We start from the raw sequence: 15,657 nt of genomic DNA on the forward strand, positions 1-15,657 counted from the left end.
AAACTACAATCACCCATATCGAATCTTTCACATTTTTTGTGAACAAGACGGAAATTAAATCTTGTACTCCATTAGTTTTGACATAGACTTTCCTTGTGATGTAATCGGCAAATCACTATTTCGATGTTTTGAATTGTTATATAAGATGTTTTGATCCAAAATCTTTTACTTCTTTTGTTTAAACAATCATTTTGTTAGACACTAGAAACAGCTCATCGCTTATTTTTGTCGTTGTTGTTGATAACAGATGACCTCCCGTTATATTTTCACTTTCCCGGTTTGTAGGACCCTCTTTTGATTGCTTTTTCACGTACTGCAAGCATATTCTTTGTCACCAAACGTTCGACAAGTGATGGTGCGATAAACGTAACTAATTGGCCAATGATTGCTAACAACGAATGAGGCAGAAACCCGCTCGTATATCGAGCATGACCAACATAAGAGAGCGCTGATTCAACATATTGACTGGCTTTGGGTACAGAAAATGTCCCTCCCTCTTGTTTATTCATATTGGTAGCTAAAAATTTGCAATTCTCATTAATCAGATCCTGTATATGGCTTACAGACCCAACTAGATATATTCTTACCGACTTCACCAGTTACCAGCACCTGAACAGTAATACCTTGAGACTCATATTCGGCTGCTAAATCGTTCGAAAATTTACTAACGAAAGCTTTGGATGCGGCATACATGGTCGCCAATGGACCGGGAAATACAGACAACAATGACGAAATGTTGACAATGAGTCCTTGCTTTCTTTGAACCATTTGAGGTAAAATCAAATTACACATCATTGGAACAGCGGTAACGTTGCATCTGATAATATCTTGGATCACTTTTTCGCGATCGGGAATGTTGAGGAAGAAATCGGGTGCTGGATAGAACATGCCGACATTGTTAATTAAAATGCCGATGTCTTTACCGCTAATCTGTTGCTGAATCTGAGTGTAAATTTCCGGACCAGATGTGAAATCAACAGCAATGACTTGCGTCTGTACGTTAAAGGTTTCGGATATTTCTTTAGCGACCGATTCCAATTTAGAAAGTGTTCGCGATACGAGTATAACGTTGAGTCCTCGTTTAGCCAACTAGAAAAGATTCAAGTGGATTCGGTTTCGGTTTAAGGATGATTTATTACTCACCGATCTTGCATACTGTTTGCCTATTCCGTCGGTAGCACCAGTAACTACTGTAAGAATGAATGTGGAAGGATTTGTTATCATAAAAGTTTTAATCGAATGACAGTGCAATTTAAGCCTAGGGGAAATCACTTATTGAAAGTAACTTACATGCCCAACTGCCATATTGGCGAAGATTCACTGGCTCAAGAAATTTGGGACCGATCACATTGCCATAAATCCATCGAAAGACTCCAAAAATAAGCTGAATGCTGATCACAAAAACGGACAGCGTTTGAACGAATTCGTAGCAAGACATTTCCCAAATTGAGTATTTCAATCGAGCGACGTAAAAGGTGTTTTTAAACTAATCAATTAATGTTGCATGGAAATAAGTCGAACAGACAGACATAAGGTGAGATAAGGATTCTTATCATTTTTTTCATTTCACTTTGATGTGACATCATCGTTTAAACAATCGTTTACGTTTACGAATAAAAAAATAAATAAATGCCATCTTGCCTAATGAAGGCCAAATTCTTGGACTAATGAGCTGTTAATGAACTACAGGTACTGTTTAAAAACCCAATCTTTCACAGGCGGCAAGTATATCAGCGGCTTTACCATCAAATTAATTACAGTCAGTGAAATTTCAGCATGAATTTGCTTCAGCTGTTTTTCATCTGATTCACAAAAACAATCAAAACTGTTTAAACGTCTTTATACGGTTTTACCACTACCACACGCGTGCGTAGCTTAAACTGTATAAACAGTTTTGAATGTATGTGTAGATCAGCTGAAAAACAAATTCATGCTGAAGCTTCACTGCCTCTGACTTTACTTCGTTTAATCCCAGTATATTTGAAAAAGATTGATTTCAAGTCTATTACTTCGTTTTTTTTTTCAAACAGACTATTTGATGTGTAAGATCGCACCCATCAGTTCTTATCATTTTTTTCTGAAGTCCTTTTCGATCTTCAAAATTCACAAAACTTCATTGAGCCGGACTGACTTGAAGAAAATTTGTAAAAACTTATCATTCCCCTCCATTATACACAAATTAGAAGACCCTTCGGACCTCGCTCTTCACAAAAGAATGCAAAAGGTAACTCCAAATGCGAAAAACATGACAATGAAAATTGAAAATCAGTTCTGCTTCTAAAGATTTTCCATCGCTAATTTTTGATGTGAACACACGATGAGAAGTTTTCTCTGGATGGATAAAGGGAAGTTCGAAGGGACAAAGTCATCGATCATTGTTGTGTACAAGTGTTTAATAATAAGGCTTACTATCGACAATGGTCCACCCAAATTCAAGTAAAATCCTCGGTAAACCTCATAAAAATTGCGCCATTCAGGTGCACCTTCGAGTGTCTATCAAATTTTTTTATGTAAATTCTACCGTGAAAACTACCGAGTATCTACAGATTCTTTGGCGTGAATCTTAAAGATGGACACTACCACAAATGTTCCAAAATCTATTACCTCACATATTTTAATAGACGATTTTACTATAAAAGACCACATTAACCGGATATTGCGTACTATATACTTCTTTTTCAGTTGCTGTCGATAACAAATGAAAGGTTAAAAAGGTGTTGTTAGAATTGTCTTTTTGATAACCTTTTACAGACGTCAAGAATATCACAAGTCCTTCCTTGTTCCTTCGTTTGATATTACATTCAACATTTATATCAAATCTTTTAATTCATTAGTTTCACCATCAAATTGGGTATATAGAAAGAGAACGATCACTAGGCATCATTCACCGTCATATCGTCGTTGTCTCGACAACAATTAGCAATGCTAGTGCTGTAGCACTAACGTATATGGTTTTTGGATCACTCTCCGCTATTTGTTTGACTACGTTCACACCTCTTTAAAGTAAGTTCGTTTCAATACCACTGTTTGTACCACACACATATATCCACACAAAATCATTTTGACATTTTACCATCGATCGGTATATCTAAATGACATCGTCTCTGTAAAGAAAATTGCGATATGGAAAAGTCAAAAAATCACAAATATTATTGCAGTGAAATGTTGCCGTGCTAAAACAAAAGATTTCCGACAAAAAAATAATGTTAAGAAATCTGAAATACAAAGTTGATTCCAATGAATCGATACGGAAATTGAGGCGCTACATTGATGGCCACATATCGTACCGGAAATTGTTTATCATTTTGTTGTTAGTCACTATCATTCTGTTATATTTTGGTCCAATAATTATTGGATATTTTACGCGAGGTGAACAGACATTTAAAGGTAAATACAATTCGTCAATTTCGCCCGGTCTCAGTGGAGTGTATGATATCATGCCATGAAATGATGTAAATGTTCATTCAAGTTGTGTAAACAATTGAGCCTGAAGACATGAATGAATTTTTTGTACTGCGTATCGCAATCAAGGAGTGGTACACCGGTTAGCTATTTTCTCGCCTAGAGACCATACACAAATTTTGTCGACAGTCTTCAGGTTCCATTGACACGTACTCTCCATTCGTATTTAAGCATTGTGCTTGCAGATAAGATCAGAATTCGGTTTTCATTTTTGTGAAGAAGAATTCGGAGATCATTCGACTATGTCATTGATTTGTGGTTCTCCGTCATTGGAATTTTAGCCGGACGAAGGAATTTCGACAGACAAATTGGGATATTCCGATCAATTCGGTCGTTTTTCTATCGTCCTCTCAGTATTGTGCAATGATTTTCTCCTTTGTCGTCAATCTGTTCTTGTTAAATTGACACGGTGGCAATAACAACCTCACTAGAAGTTGGTTTACAAGAAAATTCGCAAAACTGAACTGGAGTCTTCTAGGTGCGGGAATGGAAAGCAATGTTCCCAATTACCAAAGACTTACCGGTCCGTACATTCCCCCGTGCCTTGTTCGGCCTTCGGCGAAGTCTCGATTTCCCGGCATCGCATCCAAATTTTGTGCGAAAATATTTCCCGGCAGCCATGTTACTGCAACATTTCCGTGTTCGGCTAGGGCTAGATGCAGTGTCATTTCTCTGTCCGACGACGAATTCTTTGCGCTCTTCGAAATTTTCGAAATATTCTGAAACTGAATATCCAATCCATCCACTGACCATCCAACATTCCACTACACAGATCCATTGGCACGATGTCTGGACGATCGATTGACACCATTCTACATGAAAAACATCGAATTCAACGCAAACATTCGACATAATCCAGTCCAGTCCATCCGAGAAGATCTATTCGTTCCCTATGTTGGAAATGGCTTTATGGGTCTGGATATTACGCCCAATGCCAACATATACATTAAGTACGGCAGGTATCTGTCGCAGCCGGTGCTTTTTCATCCGATTATATCCGTAACGCACAGAAGCAATTTCCAGAGCAACGAGGCTTACGTTGTCGACTATTTAAGTGGATTTGTGCATAGGTAAGTGATCCCGATAAGTGGGAAATAGATGAAATGCAGCGCATTCAACAAACCGATTTTTCCGTTAGGTTTCAGTGTTTCGACATTGGATTCTATGTTTCATACGAGTATTACGCACATCGTTTCATCCCACAAGTTTTCGTCCAGGAGATCAGTATAACGAACACAATGACCCAGATGATTGACGTTGATTTGACCGGATCAATGTCATCGAATTGGCTGAAAGCTGAACGAGAATCAATCAAGTAAGTGAATGATCACTGCTTCCGAATGGAACGAATTTCACGGTTTTTTCCGTCACTAAGACTGCAACACGGATCAACCATCGCCGAATACGAAGTGACCACCGGCATTGTTGAACCGAACCGGGTCAAAGACGAAATTATCGTCGTTACAATTGTAGCGCGACAAATTCCGAAATCGGTTACCTTGAGGAAGCGCGGAGTGACGAAACTGGAATTTCTGCTGACAATAAACTACTCCGAGCCGATTTCCAGGGACAAATATTCCAAAACGAGATTGGAAGTGGAAAAGGGTGCCATAGATAGCATGCAAAAGGCATTACAAATGGCTGAGCACAATAACGAAGAGCATCGACTGTATAGTTTCAAGCGGCTGCACATGCAAATATGGAAAAATCTATGGCTGACCGGATTTGAAATCAGCTCGTCGCTAGCTGAAGATTCGATCAATGGCGATCGGATAAATGCCACCATCTATGCGGTACTGTCGCAGGTACGGTCTTTCGAAAGTGAGGACGGTATTCCACCATCGCAACGGCTGGACATCGATAAAATTCTGAATAATGTCGAGGGATGCTACGATACGAGACATCATACGTTGCAGGTGAGTCATAAACATCTTTCATGCCCTTCCAGGATGCCGCTACAACATGATCTCAGATGAAATTTATTTCCGAAATAAGGCTCGGGTAGAGTTCAGGATGTTCTGTTTCGAACCGAACTTGACCTGAGTTGACCTGACTTATCCCGAACCTGAGTTGCTCCGACCTGAATCTGACCCGACATTGAACTTTTACTTTCTGGTTTTACCCGAACCTGAAATTTTTAGGTTGGATCAGGCCAAATTCGGCTAACCCAACATTTTTCTTGAAATTTCGAACCCGACCTGATCCAAACCGCAAATTCCAGGACAAATCTGAAAGTGAAAGTTCAGGCACGGTCAAACCAATTCAGGTTCTAGTTGAACCCGAAATTGAAAATTTCAGGTTCAAGTCAAGTTCGGGTTGAACCTAAAATCTTAGTTCAGGTTAGAGTAGCAATCAGGTTCGGGTTCCGGTTAGACGTCGTTCTCGATCGATTTACCTTTCAATTCTATTTTGCGTCTGTTCAACGTTGAACCATTTTCAGGCGGAAAATTTGTGGCGTAACATGAAAACCATCGACGAACTGAACACTCTGGTGTCGTCATGGTTGCTGACGTTAGAGAAGCAGGGCTGTCACAATCTGATAAAAGCTGGTGCTTCCGGTGTTGTCCAGGCAATGGTACTTAGTTTCGGTGGATTTCGGTTCAGTAATCAGCACTTGGAATTCAACATTCATCCGAAATATTTGCATCGAGATTACTTCTTTCGGTAAGTGGAACGGTGGCGGTGCACCTTGCTTTTTACATTCAAAATTCGTCGGTTAAATTTGATTTTTTTTTTAGACGAATCAGGTATGGTAATATGACGCACGTGAATGTAAGCGTAGCAGTTACCACTGACAATAAAGCCGTAATGTACGTCGCTCTAGACCGAACAGGTGAGACTTGTGTAAAAAAAAGTTGATTTTTTCTTGGTAACCGTAACCACATTGCCAGAATCGATGTACCGTTGATGATCGATGTACCGTTGATGATCGATGTACCGTTGATGATCGATGTACCGTTGACGATCGATGTACCGTTGATGATCGATGTACCGTTGATGATCGATGTACCGTTGATGATCGATGTACCGTTGATGATCGATGTACCGTTGATGATCGATGTACAGTTGCTGATCGATGGACCGTTGATGATCGATGGACCGTTGATGATCGATGTACCGTTGATGATCGATGTACCGTTGATGATCGATGTACCGTTGATGATCGATGTACCGTTGATGATCGATGTACCGTTGATGATCGATGTACCGTTGATGATCGATGTACCGTTGATGATCGATGTACCGTCGATGATGGTTACCCTGGTTAACCAAAGTTCAAAGCTGGTCTCCTTCGTTCCGAGCAAATTTTTTTAATTTCTTTTCCTTTGTATCACAGACGGACAGTATTATGCATGTGATGCTGGGTGTTTAGACGATGCCGTTAAATTGGGTCCCGAAAAGACCATGTTTCCAGTGAAATTGACTGATCCACTCACAGCCATTTTGTACATTGCGTCCGATAGGGAGCACATTCTTGAACTACATCATGCGATACATGTGAAGGAGGTGGCCGAAGGTCTGTGCATTTGATCACGCTAATCGAATTCATGTGACTAAATCTTACGATTTCATGTTTGTAGCACCTGCCCACGAACATCACATCATCGCATTGCACAAGCATGGCCATCATTTGGGTGGACTGCCGACGCTATTTTGGATCTCCATCTGCGTGATAATAATTGTTTTCCATGTGTTCTTGTGTAAACTGATTGTGAAAGAATATTGCGAGCCGCCCGATAAGTTCAGATACAGATATGTCAAACCTTACATGTCATTGGGCTTTTTTCTTCTTCTTCATATTTGAATACTCTTCCGGAAGAAGATCTTTTGAGAGATCCCTTTGTCGAAAAAGGTTGTTCCGAGATAATGAAGGCTGGAACTCTTGCCACCTCGATATATTTCCAGGTATGTGTTCTACAGCTTTGGTCGGACAAGGTCGATAATAGAGTTCAGTTCATTGAGGAGAACACACTTCCCAATGGGAGGGGGTTTCTAGTTCATCATCCTGAGGAGTGGCAGCTGTTAATAGGGTTGGAAGTGACAAAAAAAATGTTGTTATTTTAGGGACTTGTTGTAGGAAGTGCATACCTTAGGTCAAATGAGGAAGAGAGGCGAAAACAATTTTTCGCAATAAAGGCAATGGAAAGTCCTACTTTTCGTCACTTGTTGCGAAAACAATTTTCGATTGCGATTATTGAGGTGGTAGTCGGTTGATTCATACAAATTCCGCATTATTCCGCATGGTTCACCATCATCCAGCTCTAGATCTTTCGGATTTTTAGATAATTTCAGATTTTTTTTTGGGTTCCCACAATTCCATCACTCCACATGGTCCAAAATCTTCCAAGTTCTAGTACTTCTGAATTAATCATAGTTTTTGTGTGATTATTTTGGGATTTTAGTGATTATTGAGGTGGGAGTGGGCGGTTTCCTACACAGTAGGTGACTCAAATGGTAATGCAATTGCTGTGTAATATGCTTGCATTAATGCAAACAACAAACTCTCAATAGGGGAAACGTGACTCAAGTCCCTATACATGCTTACAACAGAACTAATATCATTTTAGGTGATGCAATCTACGCCTTAACACAGGAAAATATTTTTAAAAGAAAATTGTATTTTTAACCAAAAATTCTTGCGTCACAAGTGGCAGTTGTTGAGTTACACACGACTCTCAATGATTGACGCTGTCGGCAAGTCAGTCACTGCATACAAAATTCGTATTACGAACAATATTTTCATGGATCGAAAATTTTACCGACTCGCAGGCTGCGCTGTCGTTGATATTTGTGGTAGTGACCATAACAATTTCCACAATCTATTCAGAAGCATATAACGGCCACTTTGTCATGCAATTTTTTTTTCTTGCGTTCAGGGGCAGAATACGTTCTCGAAAATGAATCAGTTTTTTTTTGTGTGTATACAGAGGGATTGCGTTACGTTTCTTTTATTAAAAGTTACTGATTTCGCTCCTCACTAATAGGCTAATTAGTAATAGACAATCCATAACACAGTGATCTTTGTGTTTCTCTTCAATAAATCTGCTGACTTGAGTTGGAAATTATTGGATAAAACTAACAGTCGAGCCGAATCATGATTGTCAGTGGTCGTAAAACAACGTGTCCAAAATCAAAACACTCACTGTACTCAATCGGGGATAGTGGTTGAAGCATTTGTTACTACTTTTGCAAATTCGAAACTCATAGGCGCAGTTCTATCGAGAGTTCTACGAGACGCTTTTATAAAAAAAAAAAACATTGCGTGGTTCTAATTATAGCTCGAAGTGGTCACCGATGCCAAATATAAAACGTAAACGCTCTTATGTGGTGTATTCACACAGAATTTATTCGCGAACTGGCGGCATGATTTTTTTGTAATATGTTGAGCGACACTCCTTTCTAAGACTCAGTCAGTATGTCATCTTATCGTGAAAGTTTGCGTTCTTTTAATGCTTCAATAGTGTTATTTTTTGTGGCCTTAATTCACTTGATTCAAGCCGTAAATGGCGGTGTTGTTAGTTGGGGGCGAGGTGGTGCTAGTTGGGGACGAGGTGGTCGACGGAATCGTTGTAAAAATCCACCTTGTTATACCGAGCCTCAGCCACCAGTAAGTTTTAATTCGTTTGGTTACTATGACACAAATTGCAAAATAAAAAACATTTTAGGAGGACTTGACTGTGCCTATCATCGTATTAACATGCATAGGATCGGTGATTGTGTTAATTTGTTCATGTTCCTGCTATGTAAGACATCGTAAAAGAAAAACTGAAATTAAACCTGATATTGAAATTGCCAACATTCACGAAAATAAATAAATTTTTAAAGTACACAAGAGGCGTGGTACCTCTATTGGTATCATTGATGATTGGAATTAAATTTTATTTTATAGAGCAGTCCTGTCAACCTGTGATTTCAGCATTACAATGACCAATACAAAGAAGCTGTGAGTCAAAAACACAATTTAGTAAAACAACTTCACCTTTCAGAAGGTCAGAAGTCTAATCATTTCAACCTAAGAGTAATTATACCTAGAGAGGAAATTTCGAACCAAATTACGTAAAATATGTGGTCCCAACATGAAATACGAAATGTTTATTGGTATGTGTGTTTGCCCTCTTAATTAAGAGGGCAAATTGAATTATCAAAAGCGAAATGGCGTCAACGCATACTGTAAAATTGGTGTAAAATTATACGAAATGTGTATCTTATACAAACTGATGTTGGGACCACATTTCGTCGTACAAATTTCCTCTCTAGGTATAATTACTCTAAGATTTCAACGACAAAAATAGCTAAAGTGCAGATTGAAAGCGAAGCAGTAAACATGTTAATCCCATAGAGGTACCCATAGAGGTTTAATCCACAATGAGATATGATATGGCAAAAAACATCAAAATTTAATCCATTTGAAACGAAACTATTTGTCTTGCTCACACCCTTAGACTAAATAGATATAGACTGGCAATCCGTAGATTACTGTTAGTCTAAGCATACACCAATATGTAATTTAAATTTATCACATACGCGCGGTGTTCGGATGTCAAAATTACTTAACTAGAAGTTTATTTCAAAAATTACACTTCAGTTCTATATTGTTGTCTCGTTTTCGCTTATGTGATAAAATAGAGTACACACTTGTCACTATCAGTCTCGGCAAGCCTCGACTTCTTCGTGACAAGTGTGTAATATATATATTATCATACTGAGGCCATGTTGTGACGTCACAGTTATTTATCTAGACGGCTGTGTAGATGGATAAATGGAAATTATTGACAAGTGCATCTGTTGTGTTTCGTTTTCGCTCGGCAAGCCTCGATTGTCCATCTCATGTATCGATAATCTTATATTAACTTAAAACAGGAATAGTTTCAAGCATGAGTGATACTTTAAATAGGGTACAACTGTAAGACACTATAAAAAAAAAACAATTTCATATAAAACAGAACTCTATTTGGCAACTGTAGTGTCATGTCGTGTGCCTGAACCTCTGATTTCTCTTCGTATTTTACTTTTTTGGGTCATAACAAACAACTTTTGTTCGAAGGGTAGAGTGGCGCAGCGGGCGCTTTTCGAAATAATGTAAAACATTATGTGTGTTTCAGCGATTTCGTTCCATACATTTTTACGAGGTACGTGAAATTGGCGAAAATAAATCTCCTCATATATGGAATCTGTTGATTGTTTGTGGAGTGGACACAAATTAAACATTTTTTTGTATGGAGACTTTGATTAAATTTGGTTCAGGCACACCGTGATAGATGATGTCAAGATGATAGACAAACGGTGTCACACGACTTTAAGTAGTCGGAATCCTCTCAATTTTGATTTGGATTCTGGAAAAGACTATGTTGGAAGCTCTGATTTACATTTTACATACTAGTAAGGTCCAAGCAACATTTATGACCACATATATATCGAGTGGTCATCACTAAAATGTCACTGCACATTGTAACCGTTTTTTTATTGAAGTTTTCTACACTGAACTACTAAAAAAGTTTGTCTACTATTCATCTTAAAAAATCAGAAAATGGCAAATAAACGGTCACCATTATAAAGGAAACGTGAAGTTACTCTGCCAAAACTTATTCTTTTATCTTATTTCTATTTATTGATAAAAAACGACGTTAAAAAAACTAAGAAAAAATCTTTGCTCCTAAAATCACTCTTTTTTTTTATACCAGACAATAGGGACGGTAGCTGCTAATTTTTCCAAACTTATATGGCAAGTATGGTATCAGTCGAAAGCTAAAAGCATTGGCTACAATAAAAAAATAAATTTGGGATACTTACGTTAGTTTAGCATATCAAAACAACGTCTACAAACAGTTGAAAAGTACTTTCTGTAAAACGGCTCGGTGAATTTTTTAATTTTATATGTATATTATCTAAACTCAACCCATGCTAACATTTCAAGAAAAAAAAGTTGAGGTTATCCTACCTTTTCATTTAAATTTGGTTCAGCCCCCCCCCCCATGTCATAGTAGATGAATTCTTTTTTATGTGTTCCCGCGTAATAAGGCCGATTTTTACGTTGCGAAAAAGAAACGAAGGAAATATTATGATAAATGCCCGCGTAATATTCGTATAGTTCTGTCATCGACGAGCAGCGATTGTAGTGATTCTAGTACACTTTTGTTGTCAAACCATCTGTCAAAAAAATGTACAAAATTTTCGGGACTTTCCCGTCATCCGAGTAGACGAATAAGAAAATTTACCTGACATTTAATAACAGCACTGTCGGAGCTGTCGGAACTGTCAAATATTTCGTCAGCCTTTGTTGATAAGCAAGTTGTGTTAATCATCTGATGAACTGGTGTCAAGCCTGGAGATATAATCGAACTATTAAGTACGTTCGTGGTGTTTCTGTGAACATTTATCGACTTATTTGAACCATTCTTTGTTCGTTATATAGTACGTGACACAAAGTAAAAAATTTACAATGGGTTCTTCAACATCGAGAGAAGAACCTACTCCCGAGCGCAGACCAAACGCTATACCAACAGTTTCAAGTTATCAACCATGGGGTTCATACCGTTCACCAGCAGATCCACGACATCAACCAACAGTTTCACAGCACCAATCAGCAGTTTCACATCGTCAACCGGAAGTTCCACATTGTCAACCAGAAGTTCCACGTCGTGAACCAGCAGCTTCGCACCATCCATCGACAGTTTCACACCATCATCAACCAAGTGTTTCACGTTGCCAACCAGAAGTTTCACTTCGTGATACAGTTGTAACACATCAATCGCACCATCCATCATCAGCTTCACCTCATCATCAGTTAACAGTTTCACAACATGGACCAACAGTTTCAAATCGTCAGCCAGAAGTTCAACGTCGTGAACCAACAGCTTCATACCATCCATCGTCAGTTTCACATAAGCGAAACGATTACGAGTCAGACGTGAATACCACTGGCGATGCCTTCGTACGAAGTGCATTAGAAAAATGCAATTGCGAAACCGTTCTGCAAGTATTCGTTGGTAGGTACAATGCATTTTATTTGATCCTAATCTCAATTCTCAATTCTACAGACAATGAAATCGACAGGGCTGCATTTCTGCTGTTAACTGAAGACGATCTAAAAACGTTACTGCCTACAAAAATGGGACCGCGAAAGAAAATATGGGAATTCATTCAGGGTGTACGTGATGCGGCAATGAGTGACGATGGACAATTTCAGGACATACAGTCGTCCTCCACTAATTTACTGCCGCATGTAGCAGAAACTATCATCTCGGAACAACTGGATCACTTGGATCTCACAGATGAAATGCCACAGCCTGTCACTGCATTGACACCTTTTTCGCCAAACACTCGGACAGGACACTCTTCCAGTTCTTATGACTATGATGTCTATGATGATGAGAATATCGGATTCACGAACGAACCAGCTCCACCACAGGTGGTTGTCAATCGCATGAATCAGATGACTTTAAATATGCAAATCGTAAATCATCATCACAACCGATTTCCGGACTTTAATTTCGGGACAGATTTGAATCGATTTGTTGCTGAAGAGGCGACACAGAACGAGAGACATGGCGCTGAGGGAAATGTAATGGCGGTGGAATATGAATCAGTGGAACACAGTGCCGAGAAACATAAACAAGTGGAACATAAGAACGTGGATCGTGGTTCAGTCAGAGCAGGCAACAAGCAGAAAAATTTCATTTACGAAAAACAGCAGAGCAAACCATCAGTTTCGAAAAATGTTCCACATCCATCCTTCCCAAGTACTAAAAAGCTTCCCATTTATCAGTACAAAAGCAAATTCTTGAAGGTAAAAAGTCCTCACTCGCATTCACTCGCCCATATTGATCTTTACTTCCTTTCATGAGATGGTGGAGAATAACCCAGTCGTCATCGTTATTGCTGAAACTGGATCCGGAAAGTCCACACAAATGCCACAGTACTTGGCGAGGGCCAACTACGACAAAAAGATTATTTGCACTCAGCCACGTCGACTTGCAGCTAAGTCTTTGGCAAAGCGGGTCGCCTGTGAATTTGGTACGAAATTGGGTCAACAGGTGGGATACCGAGTCAGATTCGACAACTGTACGGAAAATACAACGAAAATCAGGTGACACAACCGTTGATGAAACGACTGCTGTTGAAAATTACTAATTTTTTTTTTGAATAATCTCACTCTTGACCAGCTATGTCACCGAAGGTGTTCTTGTGCATGAACTCTCAACGGACGCTACCGCTAGCAACTATTCCGTGGTGATTATCGATGAAGCTCACGAACGGAACCTGAACACAGACGTACTGCTGGGTTGTTTAAAGAAAGCTGTTGCATCACGGCCCGATCTTAAGGTCGTTATCAGTTCAGCTACCGTGGAAGCGAAAAAATTCTCAAAATTTTTCGATCACGCTCCAGTCTTGGATATACCCGGTCGGTCATTTCCAGTTGACATTGTCTATGACGGCAATCTAGATCCAGATTACTTAACGGCCGTTGTCGACAAAGTGTGTCTTCTGCATAGTTCACCAAAAACTGGTGACATTCTCGTTTTCCTTCCCGGACAAGAAGAGATCGAACATGCTGCTGACACAATAACGACCCGAATTCGTGATCGTCCCAACTTGTTTCTGAAAGACTTGGTCCTTCCGCTGTATTCGAAACTACCTTCTGAACAACAAAATTTAATTTTTGAGCCAGCACCGCCGCATACAAGAAAGGTTCGTGAATTAGTACTAACTCTGCTCTTGTGAGACTTTTACCTATTCGGATCAAATCAGATTATATTGGCCACCAACATTGCTGAGACATCTCTTACGATCGATGGCATTGTGTTTGTCGTTGATAGTGGAATGGTAAAGCAAGCTGAATATGTGACGAAGGGAAGTGGCGCAGCTCTGGAGTGTACAACACTTGTAACGATTCGTATAACGAAAGCTCAGGCAAAACAACGATCCGGACGAGCCGGTCGAACACAGCCTGGTGTGGCCTATCGTCTCTATTCGGAAGTAAGTTACTTGCGACCAGTACGTTTCATCGTTTAAAATGTATGGATTATAGGCGACCTACAATAATATGGCGGAGGCACCCAAACCGGAAATACTGCGTGGCAATCTGGAGATGGTCGTGCTACTTCTATTCTCGATGGGTGTGACAAACATTCTGCAGTTCGAGTTTCTTGACAGTCCACCCATGGATTCACTGTTAACTGCGCTTGAAAAGCTCGAGGAATTCGGGGCGCTGACTAAATCATCGCCTAACGAGTACTGTATAACCAGCATCGGTCGACAAATGTCTAGCTTTCCACTCGAACCGTACTTGTCAAAAATGTTGATAATGTCGGCTGATGTGGGCTGCTCTGAGGAAATGTTAACCATCATCGCCATATTGTCGGCACAAGTTGACAAACTGTTCAAGAGACCAAAGAAGAAGAAAATGGAAGCCGATTTAAAGAAGAAGACGTTCGACTGTCCGGAAGGAGATCACGTCACTCTACTCAAAGTTTACAATGAATGGTTACGCCAGAGCAACATCACATCCCGAGCCTGGTGCAAGGAATTCTATTTGGATTGGAAAACGCTGGAGGAAGCCTACGAAATCAGGTGTCAACTGTCGACGATGTTGGATGAGAAAAAAATTCAGAGAAAGAGTTGCGACGATGATATGACCAAAGTTCAGATTGCAATCGCTTCCGGTTCGTTCCGTAAAATTGCCTGGAAGACGTCCCGATACGCTTATTTCACATTTTCGAGTCCGCGAGATGACCCGGTGCTCATACATCCATCCAGTGTCTTATTCACAGCCAGTCCGTCAGTGGTGATTTACAACAGTATCATAAAGACGAAAAAGGCGTACATGAGCCAAGTGTTGCAGATCGATATCGAATACATTCAGCGGTATGCTCCGAATTTTTACCGGAAGCTTTCACAGGTTCTGCCATACAATTTGTGTGACACACACACAATGGAGGATGGCCAATATGATGTGTATGATTGTGTATCAATGTTGCAGGACCATTATTGAAAATTCTATTTTTATACAGCTTTTTAATCGTAAAGTTTTTGATTGTTAGCGCGGTTGACGAGTCGCGAATGTTTCGTTTTCCAGTAAATTATTATTTTTCTGTTACAATTACAAATCTGATGATTTGAAAATAATTTTGTTTAATTTATCGATACCATTGAACTCGGCCCCAACTCTTGGATAATTCAAAAATCCGAAAAAAA

At 39.5% G+C, this 15,657-nt stretch overlaps 3 protein-coding genes across 5 annotated transcripts; 2 read left to right on the forward strand and 1 right to left on the reverse strand.

Annotated features, from left to right (window-relative positions):
• Nucleotides 1-163: 163 nt before the first annotated feature.
• LOC119078942 (very-long-chain 3-oxoacyl-CoA reductase-like) lies at nt 164-1,500 on the reverse strand. The gene is made up of 4 exons (XM_037186688.1): nt 1,291-1,500; nt 1,144-1,190; nt 588-1,089; nt 164-517 (listed from the first exon to the last, which is right to left on the reverse strand). The coding sequence occupies exons 1-4, from the start codon at nt 1,436-1,438 to the stop codon at nt 267-269; spliced, it is 948 nt and encodes a 315-aa protein (XP_037042583.1). The 5' UTR covers nt 1,439-1,500; the 3' UTR covers nt 164-266.
• A 1,566-nt stretch (nt 1,501-3,066) lies between these two features.
• LOC119078926 (uncharacterized protein KIAA2013 homolog) lies at nt 3,067-7,282 on the forward strand. Its single transcript, XM_037186668.1, has 8 exons — nt 3,067-3,387; nt 4,235-4,532; nt 4,601-4,777; nt 4,838-5,378; nt 5,903-6,126; nt 6,201-6,295; nt 6,800-6,979; nt 7,044-7,282. Exons 1-8 carry the CDS (start codon nt 3,204-3,206, stop codon nt 7,265-7,267), a joined length of 1,923 nt encoding a protein of 640 aa, XP_037042563.1. The 5' UTR covers nt 3,067-3,203; the 3' UTR covers nt 7,268-7,282.
• Nucleotides 7,283-11,713: 4,431 nt separating this feature from the next.
• On the forward strand, nt 11,714-15,543 carry LOC119078950 (ATP-dependent RNA helicase DHX8-like). 3 transcript variants are annotated; one of them, XM_037186695.1, is made up of 7 exons: nt 11,714-11,809; nt 11,876-12,449; nt 12,501-13,249; nt 13,308-13,549; nt 13,626-14,151; nt 14,212-14,439; nt 14,492-15,543. In XM_037186695.1, the coding sequence occupies exons 2-7, from the start codon at nt 11,903-11,905 to the stop codon at nt 15,452-15,454; spliced, it is 3,255 nt and encodes a 1,084-aa protein (XP_037042590.1). In that variant the 5' UTR covers nt 11,714-11,809; nt 11,876-11,902; the 3' UTR covers nt 15,455-15,543. The 3 variants fall into 3 exon arrangements, with proteins under 3 accessions (XP_037042590.1, XP_037042589.1, XP_037042591.1); XM_037186696.1 differs by having other exon boundaries at nt 11,758-12,114; nt 12,211-12,449; XM_037186694.1 differs by having other exon boundaries at nt 11,756-12,449.
• The last annotated feature ends 114 nt before the right edge of the window (nt 15,544-15,657 follow it).

Source organism: Bradysia coprophila, unplaced genomic scaffold (genome assembly GCF_014529535.1).
Source record: "Bradysia coprophila strain Holo2 unplaced genomic scaffold, BU_Bcop_v1 contig_297, whole genome shotgun sequence".
Taxonomy (NCBI): Eukaryota; Metazoa; Arthropoda; class Insecta; order Diptera; family Sciaridae; genus Bradysia; species Bradysia coprophila.

What these genes read in the sequence shown, in the direction of transcription:
- LOC119078942 (XM_037186688.1), bottom strand. Translation starts at nt 1,438, where the DNA reads ATGTCTTGCTACGAATTCGTTCAAACGCTGTCCGTTTTTGTGATCAGC. An exon ending in CCAATATGGCAGTTGGGCAT is followed by an intron (nt 1,191 to 1,290) that starts GTAAGTTACTTT and finishes TCATTCTTACAG; the next exon opens with TAGTTACTGGTGCTACCGAC. An exon ending in GCTGGTAACTGGTGAAGTCG is followed by an intron (nt 518 to 587) that starts GTAAGAATATAT and finishes GCAAATTTTTAG; the next exon opens with CTACCAATATGAATAAACAA.
- LOC119078926 (XM_037186668.1), top strand. Translation starts at nt 3,204, where the DNA reads ATGTTAAGAAATCTGAAATACAAAGTTGATTCCAATGAATCGATACGG. An exon ending in GCTGAACGAGAATCAATCAA is followed by an intron (nt 4,778 to 4,837) that starts GTAAGTGAATGA and finishes TCCGTCACTAAG; the next exon opens with ACTGCAACACGGATCAACCA. An exon ending in CGAGACATCATACGTTGCAG is followed by an intron (nt 5,379 to 5,902) that starts GTGAGTCATAAA and finishes AACCATTTTCAG; the next exon opens with GCGGAAAATTTGTGGCGTAA.
- LOC119078950 (XM_037186695.1), top strand. Translation starts at nt 11,903, where the DNA reads ATGGGTTCTTCAACATCGAGAGAAGAACCTACTCCCGAGCGCAGACCA. An exon ending in ACAAAAGCAAATTCTTGAAG is followed by an intron (nt 13,250 to 13,307) that starts GTAAAAAGTCCT and finishes TCCTTTCATGAG; the next exon opens with ATGGTGGAGAATAACCCAGT. An exon ending in GAAAATACAACGAAAATCAG is followed by an intron (nt 13,550 to 13,625) that starts GTGACACAACCG and finishes ACTCTTGACCAG; the next exon opens with CTATGTCACCGAAGGTGTTC.